The following is a 27426-nucleotide window of genomic DNA, read 5'->3' as shown; positions in this document are numbered from 1 at the left end:
TAAAATAAAAAATAGTTTTAATTTAGTATGAGAACGCAACATTCTCGTCGGCAATGGCATAAGACAGGAGGCGGCAGTGTATACGTGGTGCATCTGCGTTCGAGGCTTAGCCAATTTTCACAGCCTCAGATCAATCCACTGCTGGATGATGCCTTTCCCCATATTATATGGGTTGCTTGACCATACTGCACCACACTGGTCAATGCGGTTTGTTTGAAAAGGTCCAGATATCACTTCCAATTCATGTTATAGTCATTCCCTGTAATCGGACTTACAGTGAGGGAAAAAAGTATTTGATCCCCTGCTGATTTTGTACGTTTGCCCACTGACAAAGAAATGATCAGTCTATAATTTTCATGGTAGGTTTATTTGAACAGTGAGAGACAGAATAACAACAACAAAAATCCAGAAAAACGCATGTCAAAAATGTTATAAATTGATTTGCATTTTAATGAGGGAAATAAGTATTTGACCCCTCTGCAAAACATGACTTAGTACTTGGTGGCAAAACCCAGGAGTGTCCCACTTTTGTAGAGGAAACCTTTACAGCAAAATCATCAAACACCCACCACCCCCACCACACTACCGTTCCCAAAGTCCGCCGAGTGGAAGGTCATGGCAACGGAAGAAAGTCGACTGATCTTTCACGAGGCCAGGACTCCCCACGCCCATGTCTGAGGGTTCTAAGGTCAACTGTAGTTTAGATTTAAAAAATATCTGAATGCAACTGCAACTCACAAAATAACAAAATTAACCCAGAATGCACCAAATCTCGTCAGATCTTTGAAGCTCAACCGGGGAAGAGCCTGGGTTTAGTGCTTAATTTGAAGACTGTCTGGGAAAAGCAGACGTTTTAGGCCTTGCGCTGCAAGTTGGCCAACAGATGTCGGTGTACGGTGACGCTTTTTATATTCTTGGTTCTTTCGGTAAAGTCACGTAGCAGGGAAACAATAAAATAATAAAAATATAAAACATCTATGCAGTTGTCGAGTGTTACCCCCCCCCCCACCACCTTTCGTATGCACAGGTAATCTCCGAGTTACTCCGGTTTCCTCTCACGAGCCAAACAAGCTACAAAGGAATTGGTCGAACATCTGAACGCTGGAACTTCATGAATACAAAATCTCAGAAACAGTCAGGATTTCCTGAGTAAATGAACGGGAAAAAAATATTCTGACAGTATTATTATTATCACCCACGGATGCGCATGTGAACGCCGTTTTGTCAACAGCGCTGGATGCAGCAACAATACGTTCCTAACCTGAAGCCACGAAAAACCTCCCCTATGCATTAAGTGCCTGCATGAGCAATTCACATTTTTCAGATTCCGTATTCAAAGATCGCACGTGTCCAAAACCAACAGCGCCACGTTCAAGTTGAAACCGGTTCCTTGCGAAGCCTCGGGAGGTACCGGTGGGGCGAGTGGGAGGACGTGTCTCACGGTGGGCCCCCCCCCACCCCAAACTCCCCCTTCTCTCTCCTCGCCGTCCGTCTCGATCTCCACCGCGGTTCTAGTTTCTGTACCGTGCCGCAACATCGGACCACAGCCTCTGCATGTCCTCCAGGCCCCTGGTCCAGAGCTCGCGTAGCTTCACCCAGCCGGTGCGCGCCGTTATCAGCAGGTAGTCGGCGTTCTGCGGGTATCGCAGGATCGTGTAGCGGGCCATGACCAGCGACTGGCAGAACCTGCGGGGAAAAGTAGACCATGTTGTTGTTGTCGCCGTTGCTGTCGTGACGGTTAATATCGTTTGTTATTCAAGAGGGTTTTTGCTGCCGACTTGTTGATCGGCTGGGATTTTAGCGTTCAGGAATTGCAGCCATAGTTGGATCAAGTCTCGTGGTCAGCAGCAGAAGTGCCAGCAGAAGGAAAGTCGCCGTCTTCATCTTCCTCGTCTCCAGCAGCAGTAGCAGCAGCGTGATCAGCAACATGATCGTAAACAACATCGCTATGAGTGTCTTTTCTATAATCATCATCACCGTCATCAGCAGCATCCGTAGAAGTGCTGTTAGCAACATCATGGTAATCAGCATTATTATGTCTTAACTGTTACTGATCCCCCCCGTTCACCAATACACATTAACCAGCATGGTGAAGTATGGTCAACCACCGCGACGATCGACATGGCATTGGCAAGACCTTCATCATTGGTCTGATGAAGAGCTTTAAATAAATAATAAAGGACTTTTTTTGCCGCACAATCATCGAGTTTATCGGATTCTCGCCAGACCTAGATTAATTCTCGTTACGCAACCGCCACAGGTTTTTGAAGCCAACGTTTCCCGATGCGGCAAACGGCGATCCGGGCAGACCCGACCCGACCTGCCCCGGCCCCCCTCCCCACCTCCGCTCTCACCTGCACGCCACCAGGAAGTAAACGGCCCTCCTCTCGTCCTCGGTGAGGGCCTGCACGCTCTCGTAGCCGGCCAGGACGTGACCCCCGGCCTCCATCGCCTCTCCGCTCTCCACCATCATGTACATGATGGCCATGGCCAGGTCGTACACGTGGTAGCCGAACATCATCGAGTTGAGGTCCACAATGCCGGAGACGCGGTGCCGCGGCGCTCCCTCCGCCGACTTGGGCCCCTGCTGCTGCTGCTGCTCGCTTCCCGCGGCCACCTCCTGCACCAGGATGTTGTCGTCATTGAAGTCACCGTGGATTATGCCTGCGGCGAGGGGGAAACGTCGAATTTGATTTCGTCCGTTGTCTTTTATTGTTGATCGTCCTCCCCTCGTCGCCGTCGTCATCGTTCGTGCCCGTGCCGTTTTTATTCCGGCCGCACGATTGGTGTTGCGCATGCCGCGTGTGCGGGTCTAAGAACGGCCCCCGCAGAGTCTCAGTGAATCACCGACTTCTCCTGCCTTCAAAGGCACAGTATTACAATAACCCACCAGCGTCGTACAACCCTGCACGGGGGCGAGATAGGGAGCGGTGTGTAGTGGTTTGCACACCACATCACGAGCCCTTGATTCCCGGCCATGGAGAACATCACTGATATCTGAACCAGTCCTGGGATCCTACCTACCTCCTCACCGACCAGCATGGTGAAGGTGGCAAAACAACCCCCATGACCCTACACAGCCTGGGAATGCCTTCGTCCAGATAGTGCATTGACAAAGGGCTGTACATTATTATTATTATGAGTATATGTGTAACAAAAACTGTTGAACACAATTTAGCATCCATTGAAAAATGATTTGGTAGAAATTACAATTATGATTTATATACAGTAGCGTCTGAATGTTATAACCCTGTCATTTGATTTCACCTGTGATCAGTGTCTGTGCGAGTGTCCCCCATTACATGCATGCCTTGTAATGCATCTGTGTATGCTGGGTAAAAGTAATCACGTGAAGCACATTGCAAAGAAAATGCTTGCCACAAATGAATCACAATACCTTGCTGATCTCGTCAAGTAGCATAAACCATCACGCGAATTCGGGTGATCCTCGCAGCGGCTTTTGGCTAACCATCGAACAAACAAAGACGGTCACCGCATCGCGCGCTTTCAGATGCACTTCTGCGGCCGTCTGAAAAGCTCTTCTTTCCGATATTAGGAAGGCACTGGAGCTATGTACTTTTAAACCTAGATTGAACACTAATTTATTTTTGAACTTATTTTTTGTGTTTAGTTTGTTGTCCTTTCCCCGCACCTCCGATTAGCACGGTTGGCTACGTACGGTGCAAAAGAAGTTCAACGTACACACGTACGCGGCACCCGTCGTGGCTTCAAGGCCTCGTCGGTGGCCTGAAGCGCCCCTCGCCCCCTGAGGCATGGAGCTACGTCCCGGGTGAAGCTGCGAGGCGAGCGTACATCTGGTAAACTTGTGCAGGTTGGGTTGGATCTCCTCGCGGAACTTGGCGATGACCTCCCTGACCAGACCCTGGTTGGGGTCGCCGTCCAGAGTGAAGAGGTAGGGCTCGAGCAGGTGGGTGTTTGACAGGTTCCAGATGAAATCGTCTCGTTGCAGGGAGTGCAGGAACGGGTGCTCAAACTATGCAGATGTTTAAAAACGAAGGTGGTAAGATGACAAAAAATGCAATACGAGATTAACATCGCATTGGCCAGTTGAGTACACATGTAAGTTAAAGGCAGCAAAACGTCAAGCTAGCAAAGGATAGTCTTCGTTTCAGAAAAGATGTTCTCCTTGACTTATTATTTTCTCTTCGGTTTTTTTCGGTAAAGTCACGTAGGTAAAACTATAAAATAAAAGAATAAATGAAAAAACAACTACATTTTTTTTCATTCTATCATTTTATAGTTTTACCTACGTGACTTTACCGAAAAAACTAAAGAGTATGAATCCTTGCAGTCACGAAAGCTAAAAATCTAGACTTATTATGCAGCTGAGGGTGGGGCTGCCCAAGTCCTGCGTGCGGCTGGCAAATGTTTGATTGGTATTTGTGAATAACAGGACACTTGAATGGATCTGAGAAGTAGTTTTGTGAGATCACCTTCTGTGGGCCATTCTCTAACCAGAGGTGATGCACAGAATGAGATGTTTTTTTCCATCTCATGACATGGCACCAATTAGCACAACTCATACAGCCCTTATCAAGGCACTGCCGTATTCAGCGTTGGTCATGTAGGGTGTTTGACCATACTTCGCCAAACTGGTCAGTGTAGGTTGGTGAAGGATAGAGGACAAGGGGGGGTGGGGGGGGGCAGGACTGGTTCAGATATCACTTGCCACGAATGTTAGCCGTGGCCGGAAATAAAACTCAGGTGGCCGGGTTCGTAGCGCAGTGTGCGCACAACTGCGCCACCGCTCCAGCCCGACGCTTGGAATAAAATTTGGGGGGGGGAAACAACAAAAATACGTTGTTCATAATAAAGGTTTTTGGGTTAGATCGCGTTTATTTATAAATGTGTCGTAACCCTCCACCACCCGACACGGCCAATCAGCAAAAAAAAGTGTCACGTTGACAAAAAGACAAATAATTCACTACTTTAGCCCACCGGTGTGTTGAAGAGTGAATCCACATTTACAGTTTGAGTACGACGTTTCGCTGGTAAATACATCCAGCATCATCGGGCAATTCGCCAGAATGGTAAAGCCCTCGCTTGCTCCCGGTTTTATATAGAGCAGCAGGGTGACGTCATAACTTAACTCATATCAGGTGCAGTGATTAGAGGCGGAGGGGAGGGGGTATTGTAATTATATAATCGATTAGTAATCAGTCATTGGTTATGATTAGTAATGAGTTGTAGATTAGTAATTCTTTAAATCAAAATGTAATGTGTATTATTTAATAATACGCTTCCAGGCCGCACTAAGCCTGTAGCTGTCAGAGCGATTAAAGTTATTCTTGTTCCTCTCAATTTCAATGGATTCTCTAATTAGTCTTTGCCAGTAATAATTAGTTTTACACACCACTGCAACATTGTCAAAATCAATTGAGTGTCCTTGTTGACAAGCATGTTCTGCCACTGCCGACAGTTGTTTGAGATAATTTAATATTTATCTGATGTTCTTTTAGTCTTACGCTGATATTACGTCCCGTCTGCCCAATGTAGCAGCTGCCACATAAACAATTAATCCGATATACACCTTCTGTTGATAGTTAGGTAATGCGTCTTTAGTGCAAGATACTAGTTTTTTTTATTTTGTGTACTGTACCAAATCTTACTGTAATGTTTTGCTTTTGCAAAACACGGGCTAATTTGTCAGTTACTCCTGAGATATATGGAATTTTTATTGTTTTAACAATCTGGTCGCTTTCAGCAGTATTGCTTTGCGATCGTGATTTGGCATTTAGTGCTCTGTTAATTTGAGCATTATTGTAGCCATTCTGTCTTAGTGCGTCTTTAACGTGTTTAATCTCTCTCACTAGACTCTCACCATCTGACACTGTTTTAGCCCGATGTATAAGCATTTTATCTGAGCTGGATGATGATGTGATTCTGCATTCAGATAGGCATCAGTGTGCATTTGATTTATGTAAACGCTGTGTTATTTTATACATCGGGCTAAAACAGTGTCAGATGGTGAGAGTCTAGTGAGAGAGATTAAACATGTTAAAGACGCACTACGACAGAATGGCTACAATAATGCTCAAATTAACAGAGCACTGAATGCCAAATCACGATCGCAAAGCAATACTGCTGAAAGCGACCAGATTGTTAAAACAATAAAAATTCCATATATCTCAGGAGTAACTGACAAATTAGCTCGTGTTTTGCAAAAGCAAAACATTACAGTAAGATTTGGTACAGTACACAAAATAAAAAAAACTAGTATCTGGGACTAAAGACGCATTACCTAAATTATCAACAGAAGGTGTATATCGGATTAATTGTTTATGTGGCAGCTGCTACATTGGACAGACGGGACGTAACATCAGCGTAAGACTAAAAGAACATCAGAGAAATATTAAATTATCTCAAACACAACTGTCGGCAGTGGCAGAACATGCTTGTCAACAAGGACACTCAATTGATTTTGACAATGTTGCAGTGGTGTGTAAAACTAATTATTACTGGCAAAGACTAATTAGAGAATCCATTGAAATTGAGAGGAACAAGAATAACTTTAATCGCTCTGGCAGCTACAGGCTTAGTGCAGCCTGGAAGCATATTATTAAATAATACACATTACATTTTGATTTAAACAATTAATAATCTACAACTCATTACTAATCATAACCAATGACTGATTACTAATCGATTATATAATTACAATACCCCCCCCCTCCGCCTCTAATCACTGAACCTGATATGAGTTAAGTGATGACGTCACCCTGCTGCTCTATATAAAACCGGGAGCAAGCGAGGGCTTTACCATTCTGGCGAACTGCCCGATGATGCTGGATGTAATTACCAGTGAAACGTCGTACTGAAACTGTAAATGTGGATTCACTCTTCAACACACCGGTGGGCTAAAGTAGTGAATTATTTGTCTTTTTGTCAACGTGACACTTTTTTTGCTGATTGGCCGTGTCGGGTGGTGGAGGGTTACGACACATTTATAAATAAACGCGATCTAACCCAAAAACCTTTATTATGAATAATATTGGTCGCGAAAGCCTACATGTTAAACCAAAAATACGCCGCTTGAAAACCAGCCATTCGATCACTTGGAAGGACTCTCACGTTGCTAATTATGAACAGCTGCGTACGTTCCGAGCGAGTGGGCTCGTTACGTCACATTACACTTGCTTACCGAGAGAAAAGGCTCGCCGAGACTCAAGAGTTTTTTTTTTTAAGATTGTCGCAGTAAGGGGTTGGGGAAACTATCGCTCCGCATTTCCCAATGAAGTAATTTGCGAGATTTCTTTTTTGGCTTTTTACTTTGGCGAATATTCTCATATTCTTGTTTCTTTTGGTAAAGTCACGTAGAAGGGAAACAATAAAATAATAAAAATATAAAACAATAGAATTTTCACGACGTTTCGACCGCAACACAAGCAATCATCATCAGGTGTGAAAACCACAGCAATATATATTTTTTCAAATTTCCTTGTTGTGGTTATCACACCTGATGACGATTGCTTGTGTTGCAGTCGAAACGTCGTGAGAATTTTATTGTTTTATATTTTTTATTATTTTATTGTTTCCCTTCTACGTGGTGACTTTACCGAAAGCAACAAGAATATGAATCCCTGCAGTCTCACGTCACCTGTCAAGAGGCCCTCGTGCGCTCGTACCTGCTGCAGGGCTTGGTGGATGCTCGCTGCCAGCTTGCCCACCTGGTAGTACAGGCTGCCATCCGCCAGCACCCTGGACAGCGGCACGCCGGGCAGGTACGTGAGCAGCCGCACGTTGAACTCCTTCTCTCCTTCGCCGCAGTCTGAGAATTCACAGCAGGAGTCGCCACCGAGGTCAAGAGGTCACCACGGTTAGTGAAATCTCACCGTCACTTCCTTTTGCTGGAACATAAAAAGCTGTTCGGAAACTGATATCGGAACCTCCAAGGTCTGGCCAAAGTGTCAACTCACCACTTTGCGCCCTGTGTTCATTACCCACGTGCTATACTACACAGGGTCTCTTATGAATTGCTCAACTGATAGCCAAGGCTACTATTCTTTTTTTAGGAAATTAAGTGACAATTTGCTGCTCAGCATTAAATGGTTAATAACAATAATGAACGTGCCAAGTCTGATATATAACGCACATAAAATTCGTGTAGTCTTTAAAACGCCAATCTCTCAAGCAACTTGAATCGAGTATTTCTGTTCCCCCCCCCCCCCCCCCCAAAAATAGTAAATTGGAGTGATTTTTTTCTCATGACTTTCTTTCACGGTACTATTAACGCAGAAATTAATAACACGAACGCATTCCGAAATTCGCATTCCTATATGGCCTTGTTGTCTAAACCGCTATAGCTAAATAAAGCATTTGAGAGGAATAATACCTCGCCACACCCATGCGTAAGGCGCCAAAGTTGCAACGTGGCACGCAACCCTCGTGCCTTAGCGCACGCTGACCGGAACCGGGGGCAATTCGCCCAGGTTCGGGCCAGAATGGATACGTCAGCACACGAGTCTAGCTGAATTCCCTGGGTTCAGCTTGAGCAAATTACTTAGGAGCAGGGTGAATGGGGGCCCATCTGCATCAGGAGGCGACTTTTATCGCTCGTTCCATCACGTAAATATAAGGGTCAGCGGCTTTCCGTGATCTTCGCATTCCAAACACGGCGTTGGGCGGTGATGTCATCTCACGCGATGAACCCCGAGCCTGGGTTTAAAGGAGCGCTGCTAGCCCAGGCATTATAATCAGAATATGTACTTTTACTGGAGGAATCCGATGAGCTATGAAGCACTTTGCTTTACAAATGTTTAGCAGCCCAGTGTTGTCCCAACTACAGCCTGTGGGCCAAGCCCGAACCACCAAAATTAATTCATTCTGGTCTACAGGACAACTATCCCGCCACGCCTTACAAGAACTAATTAAGTACATGTCTCAGTCAGCAATACTCACTTGAAATTACACACGACAACCGTCGCCCCCACGCCCGCCCCCCAACTGAAAAGTTTGACAAGACCCTCCCGATACTCAGTGAGGCTCTGCTGTGAAAACAAGTGTAACGATGATGATTACAATAATAATATTAATAGAAGTGATGCGATGCAGGAGGTCGGAGTGGGTGTGGGGGAGAGATAAGCTCTGTATCGACATGTTTGCATTTCTCTAAATCTCTCCTCTTGCGGATAGATCTTTCTCCTATCTCTTCCATATAAATATCATATTTCTGATTAAATCTCTCTCTGAATGAGTTAAATGATGACATCACCCTGCTGCTCTATTTAAGACCGGGAGCAAGTGAGGGCTTCACCATTCTGGCGAATTGCCCGATGATGCTGGATGTAATTACCAGCGAAACGTCGTATTCAAATATTGTAAATGTTGTGGATTCACTCTTCATCACACCGGTGGGCTAAAGTAGTGAACTATTTTGTCTGTTGTCAATGTGACACATTTTTTTACTGTTTGGCTGTGTCGGGTGGTGGAGGGTTATGACACATTTATAAATAACGCGATCTCACCCAAAAACCTTTATCATGAATAAATCTCTCTCATATCTCTACAATATATCGCTTGTGACATATCTTTCCCGTCTATGCTTGTTCATGTAATACATGGTTTTGGTTTGACGTGTTCCCCTTGTCAGCCAATCCGGAACTCGATGCAAAGAGTTTGACGTTTGCTTCTCAGGGTCTCGTGGGAAGATAAGCAGAAACCAAAATTACGATTTAGGTTTCGTAAGTATGTTGAAATTATTTCGCACCATACGTACGTAGCCAACCGTGCTCATCGGAGGTGTGGGGAGGTAGAACACACTGTGCAGTTGGCGAATGGCGGCGTCGGTGAACTGTACGAACATTATATCTACCAACCTGCAGGTCAGTAGATGAGAAAACAGCAAGTGTGCTTCTGATCTCTCACCACAGATGTTATCGTCTCGTCCGTGTGGCTTTGCTGTGAGCAGTCATTCCAGTTTCATCCCACGCACCAAACATTGTTTTTTTATATACATGAAGAATTTACAAAATATCACAATGTGGACCTTGGGCCAGTACCAACAAGCAGTGCGTTACATCCACCAACCTCACAAAAACTAAAAAGTATGATCCTTTTACATCACTTATCGTCAGTGGAGTGCGACCCAGTATCATACCACCGCCTCATGCTCGGATATTGATCGTTGTCTTTGCAAGTATAAACCAATGCTGTGTTCGTATGATTACTATCAGCCTATGACTAAATCACCTGGAATGTGCCCTATCATAAGATCTGAAAGCTTAGCAGGTTGAGCCTGGATTAGGGCTTCTATGGGTGACAATCGTGCATTAAACAGGCATCACAGGCTGCTGCGTGGTGCTATGTTGTGGGGGCCACAGTTCAGTTGCAGCAAAATCAATTGTACTGCACTGTACATCTATTAAACTTGATTTGTCGCTTTCGTGACTGCAGGAATTACTCTTTGGTTTTTTCGGTAAAGTCACGTAGAAATAAGAAATAATAAAATTACATAATAGCATACGACGTTTCGATTGCAACGCAAGCAATCATCAGGCATAGAAGAGCTAAATTTAAGAGAGAGAGAGGAAACACAGAACCGCAGATATATATACAGACACCTAAGTGGAGGGAGTTCACACACAGACACAAAGAGAGACACAACGTACGGAGCACAGAGAGATAGGGTCTCTGTGCCGAGGCCTTAGCATGTAGGGGGAGACAAAGAGAGATGGACAAGCACATCAAATAGAACAAGATTTAGTATTATGTACATCTCTTCTCCAATGTCTCTGCTCCCGGGACCCACACAGGCGCAGCTCACCGATGCTCTCGAGCGACATGATCTTCCCGCTGACGTTGTCCACCACCTCCTGCATGGGGAAGCCCATCTCCCGCAGGAACCTCATCATAGCCATCTGCACCTCGAGCATCTGCGGCCGCTGGCTGTCCCGCGTGTTGGTGACCTTGAGCACGAACTGGCGACCGTCGCGCGCCAGCACGTGGTAGTTCTGGTCGACGTAGCTCGCCAGCGGGCTCACCCCCGCCACGCTCACCCCGTAGAGGCGCTCCACCAGCTTCGCCGCGCGGGACTCGCTGATGCACGGCTTCTCGTGCTCGTGGCCATCGTCCTGCGGCGCAACTTGCATCGTCTTCAACGGACAAAACGAGGGCAATCGAAAAGTTTTTGGGTTTTGCAAGTGCACGTTGGCGTTCGCTCCATTCGCGCAGCGCGAGGCGCCTCCGATGAGCACGGTTGGCTACGTACGGTGCGAAACAAGCTCAGCGTACACACGAGGCTACACCCTGGAGGCGCTACGCTTCACGGACAGCCCACAGTAGTTGTCGCATTTACAGAGTTGTGCCGACACACGTGGCATACTACTTATTTAAATTACATCTCCGAGATCTTTAGCATCCGACTGTGAAGCAGACAGTGCGCAATATTTACAGTTCATACACCCACAGCGTTAACCGGGGCGGTCGTGGGACTCGTACCACAAACATCTGCAACGCGCTACCGCTCGGCCATGAAGTCAATCGATCGATCAGCGATCAATAAACACGTCTCTTTGCTCGCATCACATTTAATAGCAACACATTTCACCGAACAGAAAAGCACCACTTAAACATGTCAGATATAAGATTCGTAATAACAGAGAATTCTCCTTGTGTATTTCAGTGGAAATACAGCCAGTGCCTGATAAAGTAGCATTACTGTAACTGGAATTATAACAAGAACCATGGGTTTATGCAGCATTGGGGAGCTGCAGCTATGGCCCACCGAGTAAACACCTTGTCCCGTAAGCACGAAATCACGTGTTCAAATTCCACTGGATGTGTAATTGTGTGAATAATAATCAGGGCTTAATCTGTCACTGAATATTTTCCGGGTCGCTGGTGCGGAGTGGAGTGGGCAGCACAGCCCCGGTAGCCACGGCGATAGCGAAAGGTACACACTGGACGTGGTGTGCCGGGTGTCAGCAGATTTTTCAGAGTCGCTGACACAGGGCAGCCCTGGCCGAAATTATCTCCATACATATGTAAAAGGCAAAGTTGTGATTATGTGTGTCTGTTCAAAATGTTTAGCGTACTTCCCGACATGCAACAAACTTGAAATTTGCCATGTGGGTACTTTCCAGACTGTACACCACGCAAAAATTATTAAAATACACTTTTGTGTTTTTTCTGGGGGGAGGAGGGGGGGGGGGAGCTCAATAATGCATTTTTTTGCACGGCAAGTGAGCTGTCACGTGATCCACGCATGTGGAAGCGTAACGAATTAGTGTAGTGGTTAGCGCACTGCGCTACGAACCCGGCAACCCGAGTTCAATTCCCGCTCACTGCCACCACCGGTGACGATTATTTCAACCGCTTCTGGGCCTCCCCTAGATCGACTCAGCCTAAAACGAGTAATTGCTGTGGTGTGTGAACATCGCCACTGGGGACACAAAGGCGGCCGGGCGTGGTGCTGTCACCCACCCCTTCGTCTGTATATATAAAAGGGAAATTTGTTATTATGTGTGTCTGTTCGAAATGTTTAGCATACTTCCCGACATGCAACAACTTTAAATTTGCCATGTGGGTAGCTTCCAGACTGTAAACAATGCAAAAAGTATAAAATATACTCTTTGGTTCTATTGGGTAAAATCACGTAGGTGAAAATAAAATAACAAAAAATCACGACGTTTCGGCCACAACACAAGCGGCCTTCATCAGGTGAAGGGACGAGACTGTCTGGAGGACAGCGCTGGAGTGAGAGAAGCCACGCTTAGATCACGACCTTTAAGCTGTGTGAGAAGAAAAACACAAAGCGCCTTGACAAAGGAATTCGCATATAATTTAGCATTGAAATGGCTAATTGAAATAGCTGTGTCTGTGTGTGTACAGCGTGTGTCTCTCTGTGTCTGTGTCCTGTGTGTCATCTGGTCCAACACCAGTGGAGACTAGGCTCTAAGAAAAGCCGTCTCGGGTGTGGACCAATCAAATTCAAGGACAGTGCATATTATTATCAGAGTTGTCTCTTTTGTTTGCATTTTGACTCCTTGTGTTGTGGTTATTGCAAACATGATGCCTTGAATAAAGGTGTCAGTTTTTGTGCCAGTTAAAAGGGTAAAACCTATTCCTATGACTTCGCGTTATCGTGGCCTGCCGTGCGGTTGTTGGAACGCGGCACGGGGTGACGCGAGACGGTTGAAGTCTGGTCGAACCGAGTCCTCGCCCACGGGTGGCGGAACGAGTTAAATTCACGGGAACAAAAATCCCGTGCTGGTGGCGAGAGAAGAGCGGTAGGGAGGGCGACTGACCGCCAGCGAGCGACCAGAAGCGAATCGGCGATTCACCGGATCGTCAATCGCCTTCGACGCCGCTTGGCCCTCGAGCACCGTCGCTCAAGGGCCAAGCGGCGTCCATCCCGGGCACTGACGCGTCCGTCCGTCTGCGTGTCCGTCCCCTCAGGTGCGAAACCTGAACCGCGCGTTCCTGCTCCTGCGTCGCCTGCTGCCACCGGACCGCCTCCGGCCGTCGCGGGCGGCGACACTGCGCGCGACCGTTCGCTACATCGGCCTGCTGCAGGCCATGCTGGCGGAGACCGCCGCGGCACGCGGCTCCTCCCCGCGTGGCGCGTGACAGCGCGGGGAGGGAGGGGGGAGCGGCGGTCAACCCACCTCGGAATGCAGCAGTGTGTGTGTTTGGTGAAGGGCGTCCCACCGACTCGGCCAGGTGCGTACACGTAGGTGCGCGTGAGCACGATGCCAACCGTGCGCTAGTCGGAGATGTGGGAGCGGGGGGGGGAAGGACAAAAACAGTTCTAAGTAATATTATATTCTTAGCTCTTTCAGTAAAGTCACGTTGAAGGAAAACAATAAAATATATAAAACAATAATATTTTATTATTTTATTGTTTCCTTTCAACGTGACTTTACCGAAAGAGCTAAGAATATGAATTACTGCAGTCACGAAAGCTTTAAATCAGTTGTAAGTGAATTAGTTTTCAACGTCAGACGATCATTTCAAAGTGCACAGCTCCCGTGGTGAGCGTTGTGTACGCGTCACGACGCCACGTGCACACGTCACGACGCCACGTGCACACGTCACGACGCCACGTGTACACATCACGACGCCACGTGTACGCGTCACGACGCCACGTGTACACGTCATGATGCCACGTGCACACGTTGTGTACACGTCATGATGCCACGTGCACACGTTGTGTACACGTCACGATGCCATGTGCACACGCGTTGTGTACACGGAACCGCCCCCGTTACCCGCCGGGTAGGTGGCTACGAGTTTGCCGGAACGCTCGACGACCCTCGCCGCTCGTTCCCCGAGCTACTTGGCCCGTCACCCAGTGGCGTGGGCTCCGTGGCGAGACCTTTGACGCCCGCTTGTGCTGTGGCCGAAACGTCGTGATTTTTGTTTTATTTTTTTACCCGCGTGACTTTACCGAATAGAACCAAAGAGCGTGGATCCTCGCAGTCACGAAAGCTTCAAATCTAGAATTGATAGCCTCTACGGGGAGGGTTTTCACCTGTTAGAGCTTTTAACAGACAACGGGACAATAAGTCACCTGATGAAGGCCGCTTGTGTTGTGGCCGAAACGTCGTGATTTTTTATTGTTTTTACCTGCGTGACTTTACCGAATAGAACCAAAGAGTGTGTGGATCCTCGCGGTCACTAAATCTTCAAATCTAGAATTTTTTTGCTCGTCTGCTTCGGCACCGTCGCCGCGGTACGTCGGGACTCGCGAGCGCGCCACGCCGCCCCGCGGTTTGTTATTTAGGGTCGCGTTCCTTAATATTTGTTGTTTGAGTGAGCCTCGAGATTTATTGTTTTTCCCCAATCGTTGACGCGGTTTCAACACCATTCTCGAATTTGCGCGGCGCTCTGGTTTTGTGCGCGCGGGCGCGTCGAAGGATTATCGACTTATTTCCACGTCAGCTAAAGTTTCCACAGCCGCGTGATTTGCAACGTTCCGCGCGTACGAGCTTGTCGCCCCGATCGCACATTTACCGCCGAAACGCTAAAATAAACAACCGCCGGATGAACCGATGCGCGTACATCACTCACTCGTCCTCACTCACACTCCCCTCTCTCTCTCACACTCTCCCTCACTCGCTCACTCATCCACCAACATCCAACATCGGGGCCGGATTCGGGCGTGGGGGCGGGGGGCTTCAGGGGCTGCAGCCCAGGGGCCTCGTCCAGCTGAAGCGCCTCCAGAGGCGAAGTGAAAAGTGATTTCAGTTGCGCATGCTGAATTTTATTCGTCGTTAGCCTTGTAACAAAAAATATACATTTTATTTTTCTTTAACTTTGTTTTCCTTATTCTTAGCTCTTTCGGTAAAGTCACGTTGAAGGGAAACAATAAAATAATAAAATATATATAAAGTCACATTGAAGGGAAACAATAAAATAATATATAGTCACGTTGAAGGGAAACAATAAAATAATAAATATATAAAGTCACGTTGAAGGGAAACGATAAAATAATAAAAAATATATAAAACAATAAAAAAATGTATTGTTTCCCTTCAACGTGACTTTACCGAAAGAGCTAAGAATATGAATTACTGCAGTCACGAAAGCTTTAAATAAAAATGTTTTCCTTTTGAACATTTTTATCAGGGGGCCTCACAGTACCTGTAGCCCAGGGGGCTTACACAATCTTAACCCGGCTCTGTCTCCAGTGGACTCCTATTAGTATTTGCCCTAACACGCTGTTAAGGCTGGGGGGGGGCTACTGGGGGGTGTGGGTTCTGTTCTTGTAAGCGCACGGGAAGGGTGCGGGGTGCTCGCGTAGCCTTAGGAATGCGGAATTCGGTCGTGCGGGTCAAGAGGTCACGTGCGCGGGAATCGCGTGGTGAGGCGCAGCCACGTGTCTACCCCAACTGGCGATCTTCCCATCAGCATCGGGGCCCCTGACTTGTCACGGTGAACTTTCGGGGGCCCACCACAACTCTACGCACACTGCCTCCTCTCTCTCTCTCTCGCTCTGGTAGAGTTGGCTTCAGGACGACCGTAACGCCTCTCAGGACAATATATTACCGTGGAGGTGTCCTGTTGAGTTTGGCCAGGGCGGCACGGCGATAAGGGGGCGATAACCGATGAACGCAGACGGGGCGGTAAGATCACAGCTCACGGGCAGAAAAAGCTCGGTGGCTTTTTGCCACCGTAGCCACGATTGAAGGGAGGCATTCAGCCAGCAAACAACAGATCGTAGCTTTTTGGATTCGCTCTGAATTGGGCTAGGGGGTAGGTCACGTGCCAGGGGGCGAGATCCCACGGGAAGGGTCGAGAAAGCCCAGGAGGCGTTCTCGACGGTGGTCGTGGCCGAGGGCGGGGCCTTAGCCACGGGCCAGGAGCCGGTAAACCGGGCTCCCCACCAGGGACCGGGGCTCTGCGTTGACTCTCGTCATCTGAAGATCGACGATCTACGTTCGGGAGAAGCAGTCACCAACACGCGGACGAGGACCCAGGCCAGGGTGTGGATTTTGTTTCCAGGTCCTTCCGGATTTCCCCTTCCACATTTGAGAAACGTGAGTTTGAGTATTTGGCAACTGCTGTAAATGTCCACGTGATGATGATGATAAATCTAACTGGTAGAGCTCTAATTTGTAATGGCCAGGTCAGGGCCGTTCTGAGAGAGCTACGCAGCATCTCAATGGGGGGCCTTACCCGGTAAAAATAAAACGTGGTTTAGTTTCTTGTTCGAGTCTCGTGCACGACTTGCAAAACGGCGTCGCGAACAACATCACGTGTCCTCCTGCTAAGAGGAGTTCCAGCCCAGGTGAGTGTTGAACCTGGCACCTTTATTATCACCACCATCACCATCGCCACCACCACTACAATGTCTCCAGCAAACAAAACAGCCGCCAAGTGCCCTCACTCTGAGGGCAGGCAGGCAGGGAGAGAGGAGGAGGCCACGACAGACCACGTGACCCACAACCAACCCTGGGACACGGGAGCGACGTCAAACAGAACCGCGACGCGGGGGGGGGGGAAGGGCGAGTCGAACGGACGACGCTTTTCTGTCGACGCTCGCATCGTTCCGGGAACGATGCGAGCGCCACCCCCCCCACGGTTTACAGCTTGAAAATCAAGTCGGGGGGGGGGGAAATTACTTTTAATCAACGTGAGGATAATAACAAAAACAATACCACACTCCAGTGGCGGACTTGCAAACGTTGCACACACAAACACAAAGATTCCCCGTGCCGCGTACAGCCTCACTAGGCTGCTGGGGGCTCGGTGTCAGTAGCCAGTGCACCAATGAAGGCCGGGAGAGAACCATCGGCAGGGCTTGTCACCGTCAGCCTCCTCCTCCCCTTACACCTCCACCACCTCCACCACCTCCTCCACCTCCACCACCTCCACCACCTCCTCCACCTCCACGTGCAGCTACATCATCTCCACGGTGTCGCTGCCGTCTCCGCCGTCACCGGCCAGCACGTTGCTCCCGTAGCCGCTGGAGGGAGCGGAGAAAGTAGGCGAGGGTGATACGTACGTACCTAGCGTGAGAGTGATAAGAAGTACTAACCTAGCGTGAGAGTGATACGTATGTACCTAGCGTGAGAGTGATACGTACGTACCTAGCGTGAGAGTGATAAGTACTAACCTAGCGTGAGAGTGATACGTATGTACCTAGCGTGAGAGTGATACGTACGTACCTAGCGTGAGAGTGATATGTACTAACCTAGCGTGAGAGTGATACGTACGTACCTAGCGTGAGAGTGATATGTACTAACCTAGCGTGAGAGTGATACGTACGTACCTAGCGTGAGAGTGATATGTACTAACCTAGCGTGAGAATGATACGTACTAACCTAGCGTGAGACTGATACGTAAGTACCTAGCGTGAGAGTGATATGTACTAACCTAGCGTGAGAATGATACATGCTAACCTAGCGTGAGAGTGATACGTACGTACCTAGCGTGAGAATGATACGTACTAACCTAGCGTGAGAATGATACGTACTAACTTAGCGTGAGGGTGATACGCACTAACCTAGGGTGAGGGTGATACGTACTAACCTAGCGTGAGAGTGATACGTACTAACCTAGCGTGAGAGTGATACGTACGTACCTAGCGTGAGAATGATACGTACTTACCTAGCGCGTGAGTGTGTACGTACGTACCTAGCGCGTGAGAATGATACATACTAACCTAGCGTGAGAATGATACGTACGCACCTAGCGTGAGGGTGATACGTACAAACCTAGCGTGAGAGTGATACGTACGTACCTAGCGTGAGAGTGATACGTACGTACCTAGCGTGAGAGTGATACGTACTAACCTAGCGTGAGAGTGATACGTACGTACCTAGTGTGAGAGTGATATTTACGTACCTAGCGTGAGAGTGATACGTACTAACCTAGTGTGAGAGTGATACGTACTAACCTAGCGTGAGAGTGATACGTACTAACCTAGCGTGAGAGTGATACGTACGTACCTAGCGCGTGAGAGTGATACGTACTAACCTAGCGTGAGAGTGATACGTACTAACCTAGCGTGAGAGTGATACGTACTTACCTAGCGTGAGAATGATACGTGCTAACCTAGCGTGAGAGTGATACGTACGTACCTAGCGCGTGAGAGTGATACGTACGTACCTAGCGTGAGAGTGATACGTACTAACCTAGCGTGAGAGTGATAGGTACTAACCTAGCGTGAGAGTGATACGTACTAACCTAGTGTGAGAGTGATAGGTACTATCCTAGTGTGAGAGTGATACGTACTAACTTAGCATGAGAGTGATACATACGTACCTAGCGCGTGAGAGTGATACGTACTAACCTAGCGTGAGAGTGATACGTACTAACCTAGCGTGAGAGTGATACGTACTTAACTAGCGTGAGAATGATACGTGCTAACCTAGCGTGAGAGTGATACGTACGTACCTAGCGCGTGAGCGTGTACATAGTAACGTAGCGTGAGAGTGACACGTACGTACCTAGCGTGAGAGTGATACGTACGTACCTAGCGTGAGAATGATACATACTAACCTAGCGTGAGAATGATACGCACTAACCTAGCGTGAGAGTGATACGTACTAACCTAGCGTGAGAATGATACGCACTAACCTAGCGTGAGGGTGATACGTACTAACCTAGCGTAAGAGTGATAGGTACTAACCTAGCGTGAGAATGATACGCACTAACCTAGTGTGAGGGTGATACGTACTAACCTAGCGTGAGAGTGATACGTACTAACCTAGCGTGAGAATGATATGTACGCACCTAGCGTGAGAATGATACGTGCTAACCTAGCGTGAGAGTGATACGTGCTAACCTAGCGTGAGAGTGATACGTGCTAACCTAGCGTAAGAGTGATACGTGCTAACCTAGCGTGAGGGTGATACGTACTAACCTAGCGTGAGAGTGATACGCACTAACCTAGTGTGAGGGTGATACGTACTAACCTAGCGCGAGAGTGATACGTACGTACCTAGCGTGAGAGTGATACGTACTAACCTAGCGTGAGAATGATACATGCTAACCTAGCGTGAGAGTGATACGTACTTACCTAGCGTGAGAATGATACGTACTAACCTAGCGTGAGAGTGATACGTACATACCTAGCGCGTGAGCGTGTACGTACGGAGCGCTGTGTCGCGTCGCCCCGCGTGGTGTGGCGACCACTTGGGGAGTGGCTTTCATCCGGCGGTGTCAACCGGGGGGGGGGGGGGGGGGGGGGGGGGGGGGGTGGGACGAGGTCTTAAAATTCAGATTGTTTCTGTTCCACCACGGTGGCGGCAGCTGTGTTGGCGGTGGCTACCTGCAATCAGAGACGGTATCCTTCTCGGGGACCAGGCTCGGGGCGTTTCCTCCTCGCTCGTCTGCTGGGGAACGAGAAAAATCTACGCGGAACGTTGCGACAAATGGAACACGCGAACACGAACACAAACGCATGCGCCGCCGTTGGCACGTGCAAAGTAGAGCAACGGTTAACAAATCTATAACAAGTATATAGATACAAACACCAATACCTTGTTTGTGTATCTTACCGGGTAAGCCCCCCACTGTGCTACTACGTGACTTGTTTAGTAGAAGCTACGCCGGCTATCACAAGTGACAGCTGAACTCAGTGGCTTATTGTCGTCGTCGTCATCGTCGTCGTTATCATCGTTGACGACATCATCATCGTCGTCGTCATCATCATCGTCATCGTTGTCATCATCGTCGTCATTGTCGTCATCATCACCGTCGTCATCATCGTCATCATCGTCATCATCGTCGTCATCATCGTCATTTTCCTCGTCGTCATCGTCATCGTCGTCATCATCGTCATCGTCATCATCGTCGTCATCGGGTGGCAAATAAAGAGCAGCAGCCAAATGGCTCTGAACGCGTAAACGCAGGAAGTGTCAGGGTCGGGATAGAACCCATGACCTCCTGCGTACCAGGCGAGGTAGTTAACATCTCATAGCCACCGTGATGATGATGATGAGGGAGACACCGCAAACTCCAAATATATAGGTGTCAGGGGCGGGGATGTAACCCACGGACTCCTGTGTACCAGGCGAGGTCGTCAACATCTCAGCCATTGTGATGATGATCATGAGAGACACCGCAAACTTTAAATAAACAGCGGCAGCAGCAGGCGTCGTCAGAGTCTGGATCCAACCCACGACCTCCCAAGCACGAAGCGAGGCAGTCAACATCTCCGTAGCCACCGCAACGCCACCGCCGCTCACCGGGACGCTTGCCGGCGCTCCCTCTGCCCCACACGGTGCACATCAGGAAGGGGAGGATCGCCAGCACCGTTATGACCGACAGGAAGCTGATGGAGGCGCTGCTACTGCCGCTGGAGGGGAGCGTCGCCTTGTCTCCCGTAGACACCCCGGACGAGGGTGGGAAGGAGCGGGAGGTGGTAGTGGTGGTGGTGGCTACGAGATTGGGGAGGCACGGGGAGATACGGGGAGACACGGGTAGAAATGGGGAGACGTAGAGACACGGGGAAACAGAGAGAAAAAGTGAGACAGATACAGACAGCGAGACACAGACAGACAAACACAGACAGATTGCATAGCTGAGCGGTGTTGTTGGATGAAGTTCGTGAGGAGGAGGATTTGGTCTTCATCAATTCTGTGTCTGTCTGTGTCTATGTCTTTGTGTATCTGTGTCTGTCTATGGCTTTTATGACCTCCTGTCACAGGTGCTAGCAAAAGTGGCCACTCGGGATAGAGTCATCCCGTTGGGCGACTTCAATGCGCGAGGCACCTGGTCTGGAGTGATTGGAAGGTGTGGGCCAGATCAGCTCAATAACAACGGTAGGAGGCCGCTAGATTTTTGTGCAGCCCATGGGCTTGTAATTACCAACACGCTGTTCCGGCATCGGCGCATCCGCACAACATCACGGATGGATGCCGAGTCCAAGCAAGAACCATCTGCCGGACTACGTAGTGGATGCAACAGCGGATGTGAGCCCGTGCCCTTGAGACCAGAACCTGCCGTGGAGCCGATCTGGACAATGACCATCGGCTAGTCATCTGTAAGATGTGCCTGCCATTCTTCCACTCCGGCGGTGGGTGTACACCCAGGAGCCCATTCCAACCTAAAGTGGCCTGGTCTCAGCCGTGCACCCCAAGGGACGGACACTAAAATGGTTGATGGGCGTGCAGTCCACGACCCCTTGCGGAGCTCCGCGGTGGGAACTTTGGGCGGCACGCGGGGGGGGGGGGGGGGGGGGGGGAAGGGGGGGCACTCAAGCAAAGGGCGACTGCTAAAAATGCAGACGGGGAAAATTAACCAGATGGAGACGAAAATGATTTCACGGCCCAAGTTGGCGTGGGTGTTCATCCCAGAGCCGTGTCAATTATCATTTGGCATGACACGAGAGAGAGGAGCGGTGCAGCAAGCCGACAGGGAAGGACTCGGGCCAGACGCGACCGTTAGCTGCGAAGACGCCAAGATCAGGAGGGAAAACACTCGGGAGACACGTCGGAGCGTCGGCGCGGCCGGCACGGCTACGGTGCGGCCGGCACGGCTACGGTGCGGCCGGCCGGGAACACGGCGCCCCCCCCCCACCCTGACGTACCATCGTCGCGCGTGCGAGCCTGGATGGGCGGCGACGAGGGCCCCGGGCTGGCCCCCGTGTAGGCCCGCACCGTCACCTCGTAGGGGGCCCACTTGGTCAGCCCGTGCAGCGTCACGCTCCTCCGGTACGCGGGCTGACGCGGCGTCCGGCGCCAGCCGCCCCCCCGGCTCGGTCGCCCTCCCGTGCCGTCCCCTTCCTCGTCCCCTTGGTGGTCCCCTTGGTGGTCCCCTTGGTGGTCCCCTTGATGGTCTCCTTCTTCCTCGTCGTCCCCTTCTTTTTCCTCCTCATCGTCGTCATCGTCCCCTTCTTCTTCTTCTTCTTCCTCGTCCTCCTCGTCGTCGTCCCCATCCCCCGAGCCGTCGTCTGCGTCTGCTGCGTGTGCCACGCCTTGGCTGGGCAACTCCCTGTAGGCCACCGTGTACCCCGTGATGCCGCCGCCGCCGTCCTGCTGGCCGTGAGCGGGTGGCGGCTCCCAGCTGACCAGCAGGCTGCTGGAGTTTAGGGCCACGCACGTGATGTTCTGTGGGGGCGCGGAGGGGGCTGTGGGTCGGGTTGGGATTGCGGTGGAGGTGACGGAGTGGGGGGGTGGGGGGGGGGTCACCGTGAGTCGTGGTAATTGAGAGAAACATCAGAAACCACCGGAACTTGTGAAAACGATGAGAATGACCCAGGGGGTGAAAAATTCAAGTTAGTCAATGGCTGACCCCCCAGACCTGCAAGTTAGTCAATGACTAACTTTAATGACTTCAATGACTAACTTCAATGACTAACAATGACTAACTTGCAGGTCTGGGGGGGAGGGTGGTGCTCAACTTTGTTGTTGTTGTTGTTAAGGAGACACCTTGAATTAGTGACTGCGAACATTCAATTAGCACCGCCATTGGATTCCCCACGACCTAACAAAAGAGCAAAAGCGGGAGCTTTACAATTCCAACGATGTGAAAACACAAACACATTAACACCACCGTAGACGTGGTGACAACAACAACAACTCTCGTTAGGGACGTTAATAAATTAGTGGTGAAAAAAAGTTCCTTGAAAGCTCAATGATAATTCCAAGTAAAATGCCATCATCATTAAAACCTTCCGGTTATCTGTGAAGTACCGTGAATGACACAAATACATTCAGCTGGCAGGGTAGCCGTGACATTCACATCCCTCTAACAGTCCCACAGAGGCCGTGTGCCCTGCAGTTAACTACACAGACACAATTAACAATCAACAGGGCACGTCACCACACAATAATAATTGGATCCTGTAACAATGACAATGGATCTCTCTCCCCTCCCCCCACACACACACATCCCCTCCCCCCACTCACCACATCCCCTCCCCCCACACACACACATCCCCACACACACCCCCCCCCCACACACACATCCCCCCCCCACACACATCCCCTCCCCACACACACACACATCCCCTCCCCCCCCACATCCCCCCCCACACACACACACCACACACACACATCCCCCCCCACACACACACACACCACACACACACACATCCCCACACACACACATCCCCACACACACACACATCCCCCCACACACACACATCCCCCCACACACACACACATCCCCTCCCCACACACACACACATCCCCTCCCCACACACACATCCCCTCCCCCCACACATCCCCCCCCACACACACATACATCCCCCACACACACACACATCCCCTCCCCCACACACCACACACACACACATCCCCCCACACACACGAAATCAATAGGAGTAATGAGTGTCACACACAGTGCTGGTACTTGTGTACGTGTTAGTGCGGTGTGTTCGTTTAAAGTTCTGTAGCGTCACGACGTGGCTTACTGGGGCTGACGAACACAACCAAATGAAGAAACAAAACTCTATTTTTTGGTTCTTTCGGTAAAGTCACCACGTAGAATGAGAATAAAATAATAAATTGATAAAATAAAATAACACAGTAAAATTCTCACGACGTTTCGGCTACAACACAAGTGGCCTTCATCAGGTGAAGGGACGAGACTGTCTGGAGGACATAATAGGCGAGAATTTTGTTTTATTATTTTATTGTTTCCCTTCTACGTGGTGACTTTACCGAAACAACCGAGAAGATGAATCCTTGCAGTCACGAAAGCTTTAAGTCTAAATGTTATTTTATAATTGCTTATGCCTCAAAACGTTGCTGTTGTGACGAGGACTTCACGTGAAGGGATGACACAAATAGACACTGCCTTTCCTTATTGTGAGAATATATAAATTACAAAAATATCACTCACCTCCTCCTGCTGCTGTTGCTCCTGCTGCTGCTCCTGCTGCTGCTGCTGTACCCGTGGCGTCGGTCTCTACACCGGCACAGGCGACGAGACCGACACAGCACGCGACACAGAGCCCCACGGGCACCAACAACGACGACGATCCCCGCAGCTCCGCCATCGTCGTCCTCGTCAAATCCTCCTCCTCAGTGAGCCTCGCCACAAGGCCTCGCTCTGTCTCCTCGTTGCCTGTCACGTGGCTCGCTAGCAGACACGGGGAGGGGGGGGTGAGGTGGGGGAGTGACGTGTGGGGGGGAGGGTGACAGGGCGTGGCTAACAGCCTTGGGGGGGTGGGGAGGGGGCTGACGTATGTGGGGGAGGGTGATGGGGCGTGGCTAACAAGGCTTGGGGAGGAGGGTGTGGGGGGGAGAGTGACGTGTGTGGGGGGGAGGGTGATGGGGCGTGGCTAACAAGGCTAGGGGAGGGGGGTGACGTGTGTGGGGGAGGGTGATGGGGCGTGGCTAACAGCCTTGGGGAGGAGGGTGTGGGGGGGGAGTGACGTGGTGGGGGGTGATGGGGCGTGGCTAACAGGCTTGGGGAGGGGGGGATAGGTCATAGTTCAGTTATTTGGTATAGCCCTGTGAGCCATTCGGCTCTTGAATCGGGTGCAACCGCAACAACAACAAAAAACTAAAACATGAACAAGAAAACATCTTGAAGTGACTTTGTGTGACTGTGCAAACAGAAAATCCAGGGAAAAACAGCAAAATATTCCACAAAAAGCACCGTACACCAACGCTGTGTGCACATAGCATGCGACATTTCAATTGCAACACAAGCAATCATCATCAGGTACAAATGCAAGAGAAAACAAACCTAGTTAACTTAGAAATGTAATGCAATACAACACAGAGAGTCGGCCAACATAACAGTCAACACCCCACCTGGTTGATCACGTTCTTCCAAAGGTTGCTCAATTTGAAAGAGAGACACACAGACAGAGACAGATATAACACAGAGACACACAGAGAGAGATACACACATACAGTGAGGGAAAAAAGTATTTGATCCCCAGCTGATTTTGTACGTTTGCCCACTGACAAAGAAATGATCAGTCTATAATGTTAACGGTAGGTTTATTTGAACAGTGAGAGACAGAATAACAAGGCCGTAGCCATGGAGTCAAGATTGGGGGAGACCAAATCTACCAGGGGGTCTGGGGTCCCCCCCCAGAAAGAAAAAATCTAAATTTTAAAACTAATTTCCTGACATTTCCTAAAATATTGAAAAATTTCGCTAACACATGGGATGGAATTTGTATTATTTGATACAATAATGTATAATATTGTATTGTATTACATTGCTCTGTGTTGTTTCTTTTTTAACTTTTCTTGTTTCATAGTATGTAATGGCAGAGATTAGGGATTCATAAAGTACAACGCAATCATATAAACACAAATCTACGCATTGTTATATGAAGACAAGTCCTGGTTTTGTGGCCAAGGTTTAGCGAAATTGTTGTTTTTATTAACATAGCATAGCAATTATTATTAAAAAAAATATTTTTATAGCAATATATTGGGGGGACATTTTGAGCATATTTGATTATTGTGGGGGGATATGTCCCCCACCAATATATATTATAATTATTATAACATATTATAATTATTATATATTATAATTACGGCCTTGTGTCAATGAGAGATTTGGAACTTTGGTGACTGCAGGAAATAATAATAACACGAGGACACGCAGAGAGAGAGAGAAAGCACACTTATATTCTTGGTTCTTTCGGTAAAGTCACCACCACGTAGAAGGGAAACAATAATATAATAAAAATATAAAACAATAAAATTCTCACGACGTTTCGACTGCAACACAAGAAGCAATCATCATCAGGTGTGAAAACCACAGCAAGAAAATGTTCTTGCAATCATCATCAGGTGTGAAAACCACAGCGTGAAAACCACAGCAAGAAAATGTTCTTGCTGATGGTTTTCACACCTGATGATGATTGCTTGTGTTGCAGTCGAAACGTCGTGAGAATTTTATTGTTTTATATTTTTATTATTTTATTGTTTCCCTTCTACGTGGTGGTGACTTTACCGAAAGAACCAAGAATATAAATCCCTGCAGTCACGAAAGCTTTAAATCAAAAGCACACTTAATCAAACAAACTGAGTAAAACTTGGAAATGTAATGCAATGCAAAACAGAGAGTCGGTCAACACACAATAAACGCATAGCCTGGTAGATTACTTTCTTACAAAGATTGCTCAACTAAGCGAGATAATTGAAGCAAACGCGATCAGGCGAGGGCAGGAGGCAAGGCCCCGCGTGGCTAGGCCCCGCGTTGTAAAGTTGCAACCTGGACATCGATTCCCATGCTCGCTGCTACTCAACTGACATCCCTACGAGAGAGAGAGGCTCTACCTTGGTAAACAACAACCACCACCACAACCACCACCACCACAACCGCGATGAGAATTTCTCACCTCGGATTTCAGTTCACGTGCGGAGCGGTAGATTTCTGTTACCTCGTGACGTCACGCGGCAGCAGGAGATGACGTCACTTGCGTGGTACAAGACACTCCCCTCCCGCAACGAGCGGGTGTTAATTTAAATAAATTATGTTAATGAACCAGGCCCATACGTGGAGGGATGGGGCATGGGTGCTGAAACCCGTCGCGACGGCCTTCACGAACACATTATGTTAATGAGCCGCCAGTCACCGGGCGTAGCTTTGCCCAAATAAGGATTGTACTTGAACAGATAACGAAAGTGACCCAGGCAGAGGTGACGTCACGCTCAAGGGCGCGGTAGACGGGGTGGGGGGTGAATACCTTGGTGACATGACGTCACTAGCGAGGTACACCTCCCCCTGGCGTTTCACGCTGATGAAGTAATGCTGAGTAGTGACGTCACAGAGCGGGATTGGAGTTTAAGTTGATTTAGATTCATTTTCATTGCTCCCTCCCTTGAACTATTTGGGGTACGGTGCTTTTCTCAGGAATATTTTGCCGTTTTTTTCATGGATTTTCTGTTTGCAGAGTCACACAGTCACTTTAAGATGTGTTTCTTGTTCGTGTTTGTGTTTGTTGTGGTTGCACTTGATTCAAGAGCCGAATGGCTCACAGGGGTATACCAAAATAAATAAACTGAAATTATTGTGTACACACTATGTGTGTGTACA

General features: G+C 48.8%; 2 protein-coding genes across 8 annotated transcripts; both read right to left on the bottom strand.

The window, feature by feature from the left end:
* On the bottom strand, nucleotides 1–17328 carry LOC142915735 (hydroxylysine kinase-like). The gene is made up of 7 exons (XM_076061426.1): nucleotides 17194–17328; nucleotides 13626–13723; nucleotides 10784–11111; nucleotides 7647–7789; nucleotides 3814–3994; nucleotides 2355–2664; nucleotides 1–1686 (listed from the first exon to the last, which is right to left on the bottom strand). The coding sequence occupies exons 1-7, from the start codon at nucleotides 17252–17254 to the stop codon at nucleotides 1512–1514; spliced, it is 1296 nt and encodes a 431-aa protein (XP_075917541.1). The 5' UTR covers nucleotides 17255–17328; the 3' UTR covers nucleotides 1–1511.
* Nucleotides 17324–26833, bottom strand: LOC142915736 (uncharacterized). 7 transcript variants are annotated; one of them, XM_076061427.1, is made up of 7 exons: nucleotides 26729–26833; nucleotides 24259–24498; nucleotides 22001–22540; nucleotides 20658–20849; nucleotides 19739–19820; nucleotides 19539–19613; nucleotides 17326–17428 (listed from the first exon to the last, which is right to left on the bottom strand). In XM_076061427.1, exons 2-7 carry the CDS (start codon nucleotides 24413–24415, stop codon nucleotides 17362–17364), a joined length of 1113 nt encoding a protein of 370 aa, XP_075917542.1. In that variant the 5' UTR covers nucleotides 24416–24498; nucleotides 26729–26833; the 3' UTR covers nucleotides 17326–17361. The 7 variants fall into 7 exon arrangements, with proteins under 7 accessions (XP_075917546.1, XP_075917547.1, XP_075917548.1 ...); XM_076061428.1 differs by having other exon boundaries at nucleotides 19739–19802; XM_076061429.1 differs by having other exon boundaries at nucleotides 19739–19799.
* Between the last annotated feature and the right edge of the window lie 593 nt (nucleotides 26834–27426).

The sequence above is a fragment of the Petromyzon marinus genome, unplaced genomic scaffold (genome assembly GCF_048934315.1).
Source record: "Petromyzon marinus isolate PM22_M1 ecotype Great Lakes invasive population unplaced genomic scaffold, UKy_Petmar_22M1.pri1.0 PM_G_Scaffold_34, whole genome shotgun sequence".
In the NCBI taxonomy this organism is placed as follows: domain Eukaryota; kingdom Metazoa; phylum Chordata; class Hyperoartia; order Petromyzontiformes; family Petromyzontidae; genus Petromyzon; species Petromyzon marinus.
The sequence above is the reverse complement of the archived record's forward strand: the minus strand, read 5'-3'. Positions and strand labels throughout refer to the sequence as shown.